The sequence below is a fragment of the Trifolium pratense genome, linkage group LG2, assembly GCF_020283565.1.
Source record: "Trifolium pratense cultivar HEN17-A07 linkage group LG2, ARS_RC_1.1, whole genome shotgun sequence".
NCBI lineage: Eukaryota > Viridiplantae > Streptophyta > Magnoliopsida > Fabales > Fabaceae > Trifolium > Trifolium pratense.
In genome coordinates this window covers 55,737,869-55,753,528 of record NC_060060.1, presented here as the reverse complement: position 1 = coordinate 55,753,528, position 15,660 = coordinate 55,737,869, and the positions used below count along the sequence as shown (strand labels likewise).

The 15,660-nt window shown below is 36.5% G+C and overlaps 2 protein-coding genes across 3 annotated transcripts; one reads left to right on the top strand and one right to left on the bottom strand.

The window, feature by feature from the left end:
* Positions 1–423: 423 nt before the first annotated feature.
* On the bottom strand, positions 424–8,290 carry LOC123906959 (SWI/SNF complex subunit SWI3C). The gene is made up of 9 exons (XM_045956991.1): positions 7,941–8,290; positions 7,272–7,799; positions 6,466–7,001; positions 2,770–3,136; positions 2,621–2,694; positions 2,237–2,358; positions 1,812–1,885; positions 1,509–1,693; positions 424–1,274 (listed from the first exon to the last, which is right to left on the bottom strand). The coding sequence occupies exons 1-9, from the start codon at positions 7,957–7,959 to the stop codon at positions 813–815; spliced, it is 2,367 nt and encodes a 788-aa protein (XP_045812947.1). The 5' UTR covers positions 7,960–8,290; the 3' UTR covers positions 424–812.
* A 3,427-nt stretch (positions 8,291–11,717) lies between these two features.
* Positions 11,718–15,614, top strand: LOC123907918 (N-glycosylase/DNA lyase OGG1). Of its 2 annotated transcripts, none has more exons than XM_045958378.1 (4): positions 11,718–12,454; positions 12,911–13,121; positions 13,485–13,710; positions 13,803–15,614. In XM_045958378.1, the coding sequence occupies exons 1-4, from the start codon at positions 11,781–11,783 to the stop codon at positions 13,805–13,807; spliced, it is 1,116 nt and encodes a 371-aa protein (XP_045814334.1). In that variant the 5' UTR covers positions 11,718–11,780; the 3' UTR covers positions 13,808–15,614. The 2 variants fall into 2 exon arrangements, with proteins under 2 accessions (XP_045814334.1, XP_045814335.1); XM_045958379.1 differs by having other exon boundaries at positions 11,731–12,454; positions 13,957–14,560.
* The last annotated feature ends 46 nt before the right edge of the window (positions 15,615–15,660 follow it).

The following is a 15,660-nucleotide window of genomic DNA, read 5'->3' as shown; positions in this document are numbered from 1 at the left end:
CTTGAATCTAATATGCAAAATGATGAAGAGATACATAGATAAACTAATCCAAACAAAGTGGATGGAATAGAAAAAATATTTCTGGTGTAAGTAATATTTAATGTTAAGGAAAAATACCACTCAAGCATTGCAATAATGACTAATTTCACAAGATAACCATTAAAGATAAAGTTGAGATGACCTCCATTGTCGAGATGATAAAATCTACCCGTAAGCTAATAATGAGTTGTCGAGATGAAGAATAGTTCAAAATGTTTAGAAGTAAAAAGAGCCAAAACACTACTGAACAAAGCAACGAACAACACTAATCGTTATTGTAATCAGATCAGATGACACAGGTTTTGAATTTTCTTGAACTTATTTGCTTACAAATGTCATCATATACCCTAACTAGAATAAAAAAAAACGAGAGAAACCACAAAATAGAAACATAATAACCACAAGCATTGCGAACTATAACTTTACAACAGCACAGGTAGCATGGAGAGACAAGTCCCCATAGCCTTGTCATTTTTCATCCAAGTAGTTGGTTTTATATGCAATCTAACTAAACACAAGATTTGTGACACTTAAGACAATAAATTTTCATCATACCTATAGTCAACAGGATAGAAAACTAAAACTATAAAATATCAAATGCTACTTATTTCCTTTAAACAATAGTTTCACAATCAACCGCAACCAATTACAGGCTCAATAAATATGCTAAATAACTCTCTTGGCACATCCACCCGATCTCTTCACTTCTGAAATCAATGACCAAAGAAAATTGCACCATTAAAATTCTAAAACTTTAACATCTACTCCCCTAATTATCCTAAACCAGAATTAGTTCCAGACACGGGCCTCAACAATGGATGACTGGTACCGGGTTGCACATTACTAGGGGCATTGAACATGGGAGCTGAAGAACCTGATTGTGATTGTTGTATCATAGATAGGGGTAACCTTTGACCCAACCCAAACATTGAAGGTCTTGGGGCAAAGGACATGTGTGGATGAACTTGTTGGTTGTTGCCAAACCCTGAGATGCTGGGCTGTGAGGGAGAAGCAGAGATCATTTGTGGCCTATTATTGCCATTACTAGACATTGAAGGACCAACGCCTGATGCATTCATTGCGGGCATGGTTCCTGCAGCTCCAAAACGTGCTGATATAACGCGGGTACGCTCAGCAGCAAACCTCTGTTTTGCTCTTTCCACTTGCTCGCATTCCTTCATCAACAATGTTTCAATTTCTGCAAACTGTTTCAGCTTCAATTCCAATCTTTTCAACTGTCAATAACAGCAAGCCATTAAAACAAGTTAGACATCAAAATATTAGATCTGCACCTTATTTTGAGTTTTCTCCAATTGTTTAATTTACCTAATTCTGCAACACAAAATAAAATAAAAAAACTGCTGCCTATGCATACATCATACAGAAATAGAAAGAAGAGAGATGACAGATATTGATATATTTTAGCCGAATCAACTGAAATTGAAGAATTCCAGAAATAACAGTTGTACCTGATGATTAATTATATTAGCACACAATCTCTGAATTTCTCGTTCTTCGTGATCAGCAAATAATTTAGCTTTCATAGCTGCAGCAGAGAGACCTGCTTTAGCTGCATCTTTAACTTTTTCAGTAGAAAGTGGGGTTGTCCTACCCTCACTTTGATCCCGCGAACAAGGTGCTTTTGCCTTATCCTCTGAAATCAAAAGTAGCACTTGTCAAGAAGAAAACAACATTCCATGTCTCATTGGATGTTGAGGAATGATAGTATATCAGCTATAGCGCTACACTAAATAGAAGCAACCATAACTAACCATTATGATTATTTGAAATTGCAGTTTCTCCACGAGAGCCACCATCTCTACAATGTATGTTTTCTGGATTTGTCCTTCATGGGTAAATATTATTAATGTCAGTACAAAATTCATAAACTAGCAACCACAAATACAACAGTTAAACCAGTGTTTGATTTTCCCACTCTACTAAAGAAATAGGGCAGACATAACCTAATGAAAGTTTTCGTCCTTTTATCTTTCTAGGGTTCCAGGCAAGGTTTAATCATACTGTATAAGATTTCTTTTAACAAAAAAACAAATCTAGTGTGTGTGTGTGTGTGTGTGTGAGAGAGAGAGAGAGAGAGGAGTAAGAAAGCAGGAGATATGATGACATGTACAAGAGGAACAACCCAGGAAAACATTTTGCCCAATAAAACTGCATGTTCTTTGGCAATCTTACTCACCTATTATCATGTCCTGATGCTTCCGTCTGGGAGCCAGTGTTATCCTCTGACAGTACTGATAATGCTGCGTGAGCACAAGAAGCTGCTACTCTTGGTCCAACCGCAGATGCTAAAAAGGCAACCTTTAGAAAACATCCAACCAAAACCAGATGTGTAAGAATAACATAAGAACTGCAAAATATACAATACAGTTTAATTTGTTGTGAAACTCTGGTGCAGTATCTAAATAATATCGCATGTCAGCATTTGCTCCTTCAAAGAAAATAAGTTACGAACAAGATGCCGAGTGTAGTACTGCACCACATTCTAGTCTTATATATAAACTTGTTTTTAAATTACATTTCTTAAATAATAATTTGGGAAATATTATTTGTAATCACCTACCAGAGCCATAACTGGATTTCCAGAGTTAGCAAAAGGCAGGCGGCTGTCAGAATCTCTGATTTGATGGACAGGTCCTGTGAGAGCATAGATATAAAATCAAAACTATATCACAGCAATTTTGTTTTGTTTAAGAATAATATAAGACAGACCTGCAGAATCTCCGTTTGAGTAATGATGTGATCTTCCATTATCATCTCTACTCATCACATTGGATGACACGGAGGACATGCTTGGAACATTGATATTTTCCAATTTCCCGTCTTCCATGGGTAGACGAAGAAAATGAAGAATGCATTGTGCTTTTGACTTGGTACCAACATGGTCAGCTATTTCATTCCAATTCTCATGGTAAATCTCCACTGCTTCAAGCAGTAACAAGGTCTCTTGATCAGTCCAACTTTCCCCATCTAATTCACCATAATCCCTTGTTGAGTCCACCCTTATAAAATCTATACTTGAATGACCAACGACAAATTTCCCATCATGAAAGCAATCAGTGCAAAGTAAAATATCCACCTGTAACATGAGAATGCGATATGGATTACATATGATGATAAAGGTGCTCTAGTGAGAACACATCAGTGTTGCTAAATAAGGGGGAATAGCATTCATATCAACATGGGAAATAGAGGATGAAATCCTCAATACAAGCAATGTAACAGTAGTAAGCTATGGATGGAGATTAATCCTCTTGGAGGATATGGAAAAATAACAGAAAAAATACTATGGCACTCCTAGAGTAGGAAGACCCCTTCTAATGACGTCAGAATAATCCCACTGCTCAGTCCCTCTTATCTGTTTTCTCAGCTCTTTCTCTGAAATATCACATCCTGCTTTTGGTTGTGTAATGATTTTGTTCTAGATCTCTTACTGGAAAAGAAATAGAACGGTGAATGTTGGTGATAGAGTTCATGGTTAAATTTTTTAAGAAAACTTAAAAACACGGATAGTGATTAATCTCTATGGATGTGACTGATAGAGTTTAGATGGTATCGAAGGAATTCAGCAATTATTTGATAAATGAACAAAGAAACCTAACGTTAACTTAGCCTTGGGAGAATATGAACCAGCAGAAAAGGATAGGGAGATGGTTTACACTTAGGAGGGAGAAGAAACGTGGGCATGTGTCCTACAGGAGTTCTCATGCAAGAGGAATCCTTGATTTCCACATTGAGGACAGCAATGAGCTTCAAAGAAAGGGTAGATGTTTTGTGTGTGGCTTTTGGCCAAGCATTTGGCACTATGCACAAATGGCCAGGAAAAAAATGGTTACAATCTTGGCAGTGAGCAAGTAGATAAGAATGGGGTATGGTCCTGACTCCGGAGGGAAAAGAAATGTGGGGAGATGACCTGACCAATGGGAATTCTCATGCAGGAGGAATCCCCAATATCCATCTTTGAGAACAATGATGAACTTCAAGTGGGTCAGGAAGTTAGCTTAAATTGTAGGAAAGGGTAGAAGGGAATTCATTCTGAATTTTTAATATTGGAGAACTGGACTTAATCATAAATACATGGGGAAACCATTGGAAGCGAAATTTTCTTTTTCCATTTTGTCATTCAATCAACTGTGTCACAGATGTGTGAGTAGGACTGCAGACATTGTGAGTGGACAAAATTGGAAGTCAAAATGCATGGAAGATAATAACATGTTTCTCTATAATAAAGAGAAATAGGAGAGCATCCAAAAAAGAGCAAAGTTTTTTTTTTTTTTTTTTGCATAAAAAACTAGCAAAAAACGTATTCAGCAGATTCCTAAGAGTTGATAACCAAGGCTACTAAAGCAACTAAAATCGATTTCTAATTGCTTGTCTTTCTTAAACAAACATTCATTTTGTTAGTTCAACTCCTATGCACTCACTCTTACATGCTATTATTGACTTATTGTTCAGAAGTGGGCCCCAAAAAACCATTAACTGAATGTTCCTGATATCAAACTTTAATCTGACAGCTCACCAGTAAAAGGGATGAATATATTTCTTTATCGGCATCTGTAAATGTGTTTATGCTTCATCACTTATATCACATTAGTTCTAAGAGTGTGGAAATGAAGTTACTTCAACATGAAAGATTGATGTAATTTAAGTTCAACTTCTAAATTTTATAAAAGCTTGCCAAAAACTGAAACTAAAAGCCAGTGAAGTACTTTATTTTGCCTGTTTTTTGTGTACATGATCCTTTCAGTATATTTGGGGTCGGGTAATGGCTCTCGCATAAAACTTGAGCATGGGTAGAATAAATTCCTTCTGGAAGCTTTTCCCTCATTTAAATTCTCTCTAAAGTCAACCATGAAGAGCTTTTATTCTTCTCAGGGTCGTGTGTTTCCTAGGACCTTAACTTTTGCACGAACCAGGCTGGTAGAGATATTGGTAAATTAAAACATTTTCTACTCTTGACTGCACAACTCTCCCCTATTCAAGATATAAGAATATGAACTTTGGGCATGCTTTAAAGGTTTATGAAGGAAGGAGTGTAATATTCTGTCGCAACATGTAGTCTATGCAGTTCTATGGTGCATTTGGTGGAGTACAAAAAACAAAACTCCTTCATATTCAAGAGCTTCTCTCCCCTTACAATTGATTAGGGGCAGAATTTTGTTCATGACCTCTCTTTGGTTCTCTGCTCATTGCTATTTCATGGGATGAGGATTTTCCAACATTGATGTGCAAAGACATTGAACAGCTTTTATTACGTGTTTGATCCAGTTTGGCTCAATATTCTGTTACTGTTTTACTTATAAGGATTCCTTAGTTTCCACCAGTTGTATTTTATCTCCTTTTTAAAAGATTCTTAAATCAGGAAAAATGGAAGCCTCTTTCCTATACAATAAATTGGAGCCAATTTTTAAAAACGAGACAAACTTAAGTATTAAAATTGTAGGACTAGTACAAAAAGAACCCTACTAATAAGACTCCTACAACAATAAGAACCCAATATGATGTGTTGGCCCTATCACAAACGTGCATTCATTCCAGTACTTTTCCCATAAACTGATTATTAAACTATTAGATACTGCAAACACAATAATAAAGCAATTGCTAAAATAACTACTTAGGGATTGTTCAGTGTTGTCAAATAGCAGCAATAGCAGCGGTATACGGTATACCGCTATAGTGAATTGGAATTTGAACAACTACTATTATTCCACAATACACATGATTTAATACAAAGTATTGTCAAATAGTGGCTAATGGCTATAGCAGCGCTGTAGCTAGCAGAATTTAAACAAACCAAAACTTTCTGTGATTCACGAAACAACACTGGATTGTTGTCAAAATAACGAGTATAATACACAAACACGCAGATTAAAGATGAGCAATAAATCATCAGCATAGTATGTTTCCCTCAAAATAACATCCTGACAATACAGTACTAGTTCTAGATCCACCCTCAGATGACAAGCCAAAACCTATTTAGGTTATATTTTGTTTGTGTATTGACCCAAACCATAGGGAGAAATTATTCAGAATTCCAGGAAGAATATAACATTTCTATAAGCACTACCATGCAATAGTAACCCATATTTTGGATATTTAATTTTGATTTTAGTAACTGCTTTTAAAAGCAAGGGACGGGGTTGCTATTTATAGAAATTGTGAACTACACTAGGTGCAGCTTTCAATTACATCAGGCTTATTCTCAGCAATAATATGCACTGATCATTTAATGTAATGGTAACTGTCCATTGACCATAATCATGCAAGGTTAACAGGGGATCATTCAATAACTGAAACAATTCATAATCCTATTTATTTTTCATCCAGCAAATTAGCTAAATGACAAAAGCAATGGAAAACCATATGACGATAATATATAATTAAATTTAAAACAAAAATGCAGCATACCTCCTTTTGAGACTGATAGTATACAGCAGGAAGAGGACAAGAACAATAATTGCAATGATTATCAGACAGATGCTCTCTTATTCTGCCATCCAGATCAGGGACATCCGAGCTATTTGTTGTCGGTGGTGAATAAACTTCTTCTGCTTTGAGCTTACAGTTAGGCTTATCAAATTTGATCAAACTATCTATAGACTTCAAGGCCTCTGATGGCACATGAAGCTCTCCACCAGTATCCTCCTTCAAGCATGACACAGCATTTGGAGGCTCATGACTTGGCACCCGGGCACAGTAATTGATAATGCCCCAGTGGTCAAGAAACCGTACAATTCGAGACAAATCTTCATGATCAACACCAACCTGCAATCCCTGGCAATCAGAAGCAGTAATCCTTTTCCGCGGCTCCTCCATATATAATGCAACAATATAGTTCCTACATTCCATGTACTTTTCAGGACTAAGATCCTTTGTTTTCCCTGAAAAGAAATGTGGCACTGCTTGTCTCTCTAACCGATGCACAGTTCCAGGTGAAAACCAATCTGCTCATAGAAACTCCAAAAATAACATTAAATTAGGTCCAGCTTGAATTAATTACCAATTCATGCTAGCTTCTCACTTAAAATTAAGTCCTTATAAGTTACATTTATAGAAGATTTTAGACTCTATTGTTTAAAAAACCATACTTAGTTACAAATTTCTATTAATATTTTTTCTTTCCATAAGTATTTCTGAAGTTATCCAAACTAAATCTAATCTAAAATTAAACCATTGCAAAGGCAACACAGTGAAAGTAGAAAAAGAGAAAGAACCTGAATGCATTGGAAGCACAAGAACCCTACTTCCAAATCGCTTAACAACGCCGCGGCCTTCCAAAATAGGTGGTGGAGTGATAACATAAGAGGAATCAGCACGATCCTGATCCAAAGAGAGACTATCAGAAGGAACAAACGATAACGCTTGAAGCTGTCCATGAGAAATATTCTCCAGAAACGGAGGATTCTGATTCTGAAGCTGAGCTTTGGTATCTCCCAACTCCATAGCTCGTTCAAGAGCAACAATTGAAGTTACAGAAGAATGAGGACGATTAACAGCACGCTTAATAACCATGGGAAAGTGCGAAATCTGAATACCGTGATCAGATAGAATCTCGATTTCATGTTGCGGTTGAGAATTAGAGTGGTTATGGTTGTGTTGGTCCTCTGAATCGTAGTCGCGTTCGTTTTCTTCATCGGCATTGGGATTTTCTTCGTCTTCTTCTTCTTCTTCCTCTTGATGTTTCTGTTGACGTTTGGTGATTTGTGATTCTCTTTTCCGTTTCCTCCATTTGGTTCGATTATCTGGTAACAAAATTGAAATTGAGAATTGAAGAATGAAACCCTAAGATTTGAATGAATCAGAAGATAGGGTTGGCATTGTAATTGCAGAGAGAGAGAGAGAGAGAGAGTGAGGGTTTAAGAGAGGGAGAGAAAATACAATACCTGAAGGAGAAGCTGGCATGGCAAGAAAGGAGAGAAGGGTTTTAAGAGAGAGAAAATTGGAAGAGTGTGTGTGTGGGGTCGTTGATTTGGGAGTGATAATTGGGGGATCGGTTGTTATGTGTTGTTGTTGTTGTGTTGTGTGATGTGTGTGTGATGGATGTGAGGTGAACACAGAGTTGTGAATAGTTTGGAGAAAAACTTTGAGATTGTTGATGTTGTGGTGTGGTGTGGGTGTGGTGCGGTGGGGGTGATACCAGAATCGGAACGGGGTGTGTACCGTGAAAGTTGAGTTAGTAGAGCTTCTTTTCGCGCGTGAATCGAACGCGATGTTTTTATTAGGTTGTGATGTGTACGCGATTATGTAAGGTTGATATGCTGTTTTTATTCTTTTTCTTTTTTAAAAATACTACTGTACTAATATTTATTGATTTATTTGGTAATTTCTCCCGCTTTGGATTTTTGTTTGTCTACTCTAAACAGTCTATACCAGTAATAATTAATCCAAAAAAATATATCTTAATCTACTTCTAATCTACGGTAATATAATCAAATTGATTAATATCAAATTTATTAATTTATTCTTATCTGTTTTAATAATATTTCAAATTTTATATTTTTCATTGTAATTTTACTCTATTAATAAGATATGAACAAAATAAAAAAAATGAATTTATGTATAGATATAATCTACTTCTAATATATTCTCTCTACCTTTATAAAAGTCTCTTTAAAATAATGACACCAAATTAACGAAGTGTTTTTTTTTTTATAAACTTCTTGCATAAATCTTGAATCAGTGCATGGATATTTTTCACAAACTCGAGAGTTTTATGAACCGGTGTATAGACATGTGAAGGTTTTTTCAAATTTCCCCAAACTTTTATGAACCGGTGCACCCCTTTGGATGAACCGATACTTGAGGTTCCTAACAATTTTGAACCGGTGCATAATTCAACATGCACCGATGAAAGAATTGTTATGTCCTTTTTGTTCCTTTTTTTTTGTATGAACTAGTGCATACTAATCCTCTGAACCGGTTCATGTTGAGATTAAAATTTTGCGTTGGTGTCATTTTATTTGTGTTCTCTATAACTACCAAACAATCAAATTCTCACATCATGAGAATCACTTTGAGAATCAATTGGTAAGGACTTCAAAGCACACACTCATTTGTTAAGGACCGAAGGAAGTATTCACTTGGATCTTGCATGTTTATTTACATATTCATTTCTTTTAATTTTAACGACTTTAAATTTATGTTATTTTTAATTATATTATATCATGTTGAATTAATATAAAATAATAATGAAGAATTCTAAGTCACAATTCTCTAACCGCACGACACTAGTATAATTAGCGTTAAATCAAAGTTTAGACACTCCAAATGGACTCAATGTCTAAATAACAAAAAATTGCTCTTTAGGCCTCCTGAAATGCTCTCAGGCCATCCAAAAACCCAAAACATCTTTAATTTGGACCTAGTTTTGTTTGGAACCTACGATTCAAAATGATCTGTAATTAATTTCGAAACCTACGTTCCTCAAATAGCCAGTTTTGAAACCTACATATTTCGAATCTTATATACAAACTAATTTCGGATCTTAGGATACAAACTAATTTCGAATCTTAGATACAAACACGCATAATTTGGGAACCTAAATTCCGAAATTAAAAAAAATCAAATAATTTTGAAAAATATGTTCCAAAATTATGTATTTATATTATAAGATCCAAAATGATCCGAAAAATAAATTCGTAAGTTTGGGGCCCGAAAACAATATACAAGGAAGATTGCTTTTTTTCGCCCCCCATGTTCCTCTTAAACCCCCCAAAATCCCAAAATAACCTTGATTTTGGGGGGTTCGGGATGATATGGATTCTTGAATCCGAAATACATTAGATGCGGGTCGTGGGATCCGAAACAAGCCAAATATAGATGAGAACATGGTTTTTGCAAGGAAAAAATGTGTGCAGACGTTGGTTTGGATCCTACCATCCGAAACAAATTAGGTTTGGATCCTGCGAACCGAAATGGTCACGAAAATTACAAGTTTGGATCCTGCGAACCAAAATGGACAAGCAAATTACATATTTGGATTGTACAGTCCGAAATCATGTTTACTGCAGGAAATTTTTACAGGTTAAATGCCAACATAGGTTCGGAATTTGCTCTTTTGCACTAAATTAAAAGTTAAAAATATCCATTGTCCTTACATACGATAAACTTCAAAACATAATCAAATAAATTACAACTTCAAACTCTAAAACGTCAATTGCAACTTCAAACTTAAAAACAATACAAGTGAACCTATAAGAAAATTACAACTTATGACGGGTTCAACTACATTAGGTTGTGCAATGTCGGGTTCATCGATGTTTGGTTTCATTTCAAACGGAAGTTTGGTCATCCCAAACCTTACCTATAACAAATTACAAATTTTTTTTTTAAAAAAACTGCTCAGTTTGGCATGTAGGATCCGAAATGGTTTCGGATTGTGTGATCCAAAGGCGACTGCGATCATAAAACCATGAAAATTGAAAACATTAACGGTTTAAAGCGCATATTACCTCTTGTATGACTCCGATTGAGTATTGCGCCCTCTTTGAGTGAATAAACGTTGCTTTCAAGCCTCTGATACGCCAAAAAAATCGCCCTAGCTCCGAAACTCTCGATTGAGTGCCCAAGTGGTTATGAAAGTACAACTTCTGTCACATAGGCTATATAGACTGTATTCGGATCCTACGAACCGAATATCAGCATTTCCAGTTGGTAGAATCCGAAATGATGCAAAAAATTTAGGAGCAAGGCATTTCATACAAGCCAACCATAGCCAGCCAGTTGCTTGTTTAAACTGGTTTCGAATTGTATGGTCCATATCAAACATGTTTTGGATTCTAGACTCCAAACACATTAAAAATAAGGATGTTTGGATTGTACAGTCCAAACCTATGTTTTTCTAGGCAAAATATCACGTACAAGCCATCCATAACCAACCAATTGCTTGTTTAAACTGGTTTCGGATTGTATGGTCCATAACAAACAATGTTCGGATTCTTTTTTTTTTTAAAGAAGCTAAATTAGCCCACCCAAATTGGCGCCAGAGAGAATCGAACCTCAGACCTCAAGAGGAGCACACTCCCAGGTCCCAAGCCAATACCAATGCACCAACTCAAGTGGGTTACAATGTACGGATTCTATGGTCCATAACAAACAATGTTCGGATTCTAGAATCCAAATGCATTTAAAAGGTCAAAATGGTCACTTTGGGGGACCTTAGAGGAAACTATGGGGGCGAAAAAAGCAATCTTCATATACAAGAGGCTAGAAAAACTATTTTCGTTAATTCAACACACTAAAAAACACACACTAAAGATCCGTTTGATCTGCAAAATATAAATACTGGACGGAACAGTACAAGACAGTACAAGACAGTACAACACAAGACAAACATTTAAGGTATTGAACAAACTTTGTGTTGTACGATGTTTGATGGACAAAAGATTATTTTGGTATTTTAGACAACTTGTGCTGAGGACAAAAAGTTGTCCCGTGGTTCTGTGGGGGACAAGAATTTCAAGTTTTGTCATGTCCCTTGGCCCCCAGTTTGTCCAGTACCAGGAACAGTTTTAAAATCAAATACAGTACAACATAAGTTATCTTGTCCAGTCCCTTATTTTTTAGCAAATCAAACGCTTCCTAAACCCACAATTTCGGACTCAATGTAAACCCAACAACGACCATGAACCGACCCGCCATTATTTGACTCTCCTCCTCTCATCATCTATTGACCAATAACATTATCAAGCAGTTAACGGCTTTTTTTTCTTCTTCTTTCACACATGAATTCATTGAATCTTGCTACCACCCAAGTAAGAACAATTATGAAGAGAAAAAGATCCCCCAAATCGCTGCCTCCTCCACCATCAACCCCTCCAACACCCCAAACCCAAACCCGCCACTCCACCAACGTCTCTAAATCACGGGTATGGATCCCTCTAAACATAACCCGACAAGAACTCTCACTACCCCTCACATTCCCCACCGGCCAAACCTTCCGTTGGAAAAACACCGCTCCTTCTCAATACACTGGCGTCGTCGGGCCCCACCTCGTATCCCTAAAACAACTTCAAAACGGCGACGTATGTTACTCCCTTCACTCCCAATCCCAATCCAACGACGATGCCAAATCGGCATTGCTTGATTTCTTGAACGCGGACGTTTCTCTGGCTGACACGTGGAAGGTTTTCTCGGCTTCTGATGAACGATTTGCGGAACTGGCGCAACATTTGAGTGGTGCTAGGGTTTTGAGACAAGATCCTTTTGAATGCTTGATTCAGTTCATGTGTTCTTCTAATAATCATATTAGTAGAATCACTAAAATGGTTGAATATGTTTCGTCTCTTGGGAATTTCTTAGGTCATGTTGAAGGTTTTGATTTCCATGCTTTCCCAACTCTTCAACAGCTTTCATTGGTCTCCGAGCAACAACTCAGAAATGCTGGTTTTGGTTACAGGTTAGGTTCGGTTCATTTGATAACTATAATAACTGCTATTAGTTTAGTTTCATGTGAATGTGAATGCTATCAAACACAAACAGACACGAATACCGGACACAACACACTGACACTTCGACACTAGTGATAATTTGAGAAATAGCTATGATATATAGTAGGGCATTTTATCTCACGAAATTGGTGGAGAGTATAGACTAACTAACCAACCAAACATGGGTAGTTCGATGAAATAGAAAATAAAAGATGGACAAAATGGTGATATCAAATTAACCATAGTGTATTTCCTTGGTTTCATTTAAGTTGGATTCGTAATACTCAGCATTTTCCTTCGAGAAAATGACATAAGTCAATGTAATCCGTGTTGTGTCGATTTGTGTCTGACACCGGGACACCCTAATCTGAAGAGTGTCCGTGCTTCATAGAGTGAATGTAAATGTGTGTTTTTTTCCTTGACAGGGCTAAGTATATAGTTGGCACGGTAAATGCTTTGCAATCGAAACCTGAAGGTGGGGAAGAATGGCTTCGTTCTCTTCGAAAATTGGAGCTTCGAGATGTTATATCTGAACTTTCAAAGTTACCTGGAGTGGGTCCTAAAGTTGCGGCTTGTATAGCTCTATACTCGCTTGATCAACACCATGCTATTCCTGTTGATGTTCATGTGTGGCGGGTAAGCTACTTTATATTTATCACCAACTGCTCCGAGTTCAAATTTGTTATCGTCGATAAGCAAGGTGATTTATGTTGTAATAGAATGTGGTGTGAAAATGTACAATCATAGGGAATATATTTGAATGTATAACAAGACAAAGATGATAGTAAAAGGATTGATTTATGTCGTCATTTCTGGGGGGGAGTGTTTCATTGCAGATTTTGAATTTCCTATGTTAATTAAGTTATTTATATGTTTTTTTGCTATCATTTATGCATTACTACTGGTTATCTATCACATCTTGTACAATTTTATGATTGGATTGCTGTTTTATTGAGAGTTGATGTTGATTTGCATTTATCATTTTCAAACTTGGGTAAGATTGCTCAAAAGTATCTCTTACCCGAGCTTGCAGGTTCCAAGTTGACACTGAAGCTTTGCAATCGTGTTGCAGAGGCTTTTGTAACAAAATATGGTAAATATGCCGGTTGGGCTCAAGCTGTTTTATTTATTGCTGAGTTGCCTTCACAAAAGGCCCTTCTACCTTCACATTTGAAAACTACCAAACAGCAGACTCCCACAAAGAGAGAAAACCGTGAAGAAGCTGGTAAGAAAAACAATTGTAGTCTTTTAATGTTGACCTTATAAGTTAGGTATTCAACTATCTGGCAAATATTTACTTTTTCTTTTCTCAATTAGAGTGACACTCATGGGTGGTGAGTCTGGGGATATGAATGCTGGAGACTCAGGCATGACACACTGAAGTCAATATTTTATGAGATTGAATATGGTGATACTGATATCACAATGCTGAGTGATGAATGAAGTGTGATGTTTCAACTACTATACACAGGTTCTTCTACTATGCATATTGTTACCTGCTCTTTCCCTAACCTTCAATCTTGGTTGACAGAGGTGGACAATGAAATATCAGTAGAGGACATGGGCCAAACAGAGGTGGTAAATGAACTACTGGCGGAAACTGTAGTAGTTGCAGACATGGAAGATAAACTGTTGCCAGATTAAATAGTGGCGATGAAAATATAGGTCAACAGTCAATAATAACTTATATCAGATGTGGATAACTTATCACCATTCACGAGGCTTGGTGTCTGTTCTGTGTTTCTCTTCTTCCCTTACTATGATGATTCTCTGTTTCACTTCTTTTATATTTGAGACTAATAGGGATTCTTGGATGACTGAGTGAAAATGCAAACAGAGATAGAGGGTGTGAGATCAGTAAGAATTCACAGCTATTAACATTGACCTGCACTGCATGTCCATTGTTTTCTCCCAACAATTCATCGTCTGCATCAACCATGTCTTCCACCAATAGTTCATTGTCTACTCTCGTGTTGACCATGCATTCCTTGCATTTTATTAGTTTCAGATTGATTTGTTGTAATTGATATTCTGTATCTTTCTTCTTCATTAGGAGGAAGATTTATTTTCCTTTCTATTTAAATAAACACTTCACACAATTGATTATGGATTCTGATATTTAGGCTAATTGTTTATTGTGAATTTGACACAACTTCTGAGAAACTGAATAAAAAACGAAAAGATGGAATACACACTATACATGGTGATGGACTGACGGTGAGGATAAGACGAGGATTTGATGAGAGAATGCATGTAATGGACTTCTAAACTGTCAGCTGTTAGATTAATCTAAAGGGTGTATTTTATTGTTGAGAGAGATTGACAGAAAAAGAAATTGAGAGGATCCGGTTCCATTCCTGATCCGTATCCTCACTTGCCACAATGTCTGCAACTATGCCTGCTTCACTATTTTGATCCATGTGATTAATCTAACGGCATAGAATTTGACACAACCAAATAAAAATTGTAAAAACAAATTACATGCTTTTACATTGTAGAAAGTTAGAAACCCTTTCTCACAAGTGAAATCAATCGACTTGAGAGATGAAGGGGTCACGCCTCAATTGCAGTGACGATTGTTTGCAAGAACCCAACTCACTTTGGTGTGGCAGGTTGGCAGGGTCGGCAAATTTAATTATGTTGATGGATTTGGGGCTTCATTTTGTTAACTATTGTAATTGGGATTAAACAATACTTGCATTTTTAGGTTTTCTTTGTTTTATAATCTTGCTATTAAGAGATTGGGCAAATTTTGAATTTGATATTGCTATTGTATCTTGGGAGTTACTTTTGCCGCCCTACCATTTTCTCAAACAAAGTAGCGGACGACATTTTTCCCTAAAATTTCTCATTTTATAGCATCTGCCACCTAAGTAGCGGATGAGTAAAAATAGGGCGCACGATAAACACGTAGGGCGGCAAAAGTAACTATGCATTATAAGAACAAAGAATAAAGAGAACTGCGTAGTAGAAAAAACATAACATTGTGCCAAAAAATGATTGCAAATGTTCAACAAGGTTCGTAAAAAAAGGGTTTTATCTTGAACTGAAACTGCCATGGCATATGAAGGAGCAAGGAAACTTTCTGGCAAAATTAAAAGAAGGTGGTGTACCAAACACAAGCTCTTCATGGTTTTTCTTTTACATTTTAATTTCATTTTATATCATAGCTGTT

Excerpts from the sequence above, each read along its gene's own strand:
- LOC123906959 (XM_045956991.1), bottom strand. Across the intron at positions 3,137-6,465 it reads ACTATCAGTCTCAAAAGGAG|GTGGATATTTTACTTTGCAC; the intron begins GTATGCTGCATT and ends CTCATGTTACAG. Across the intron at positions 1,694-1,811 it reads AATTTCAAATAATCATAATG|AGGATAAGGCAAAAGCACCT; the intron begins GTTAGTTATGGT and ends TTTTGATTTCAG.
- LOC123907918 (XM_045958379.1), top strand. The coding sequence starts at position 11,781 with ATGAATTCATTGAATCTTGCTACCACCCAAGTAAGAACAATTATGAAG. Across the intron at positions 13,122-13,484 it reads TTGATGTTCATGTGTGGCGG|ATTGCTCAAAAGTATCTCTT; the intron begins GTAAGCTACTTT and ends AACTTGGGTAAG. Across the intron at positions 13,711-13,956 it reads AGAAAACCGTGAAGAAGCTG|GTTCTTCTACTATGCATATT; the intron begins GTAAGAAAAACA and ends TACTATACACAG.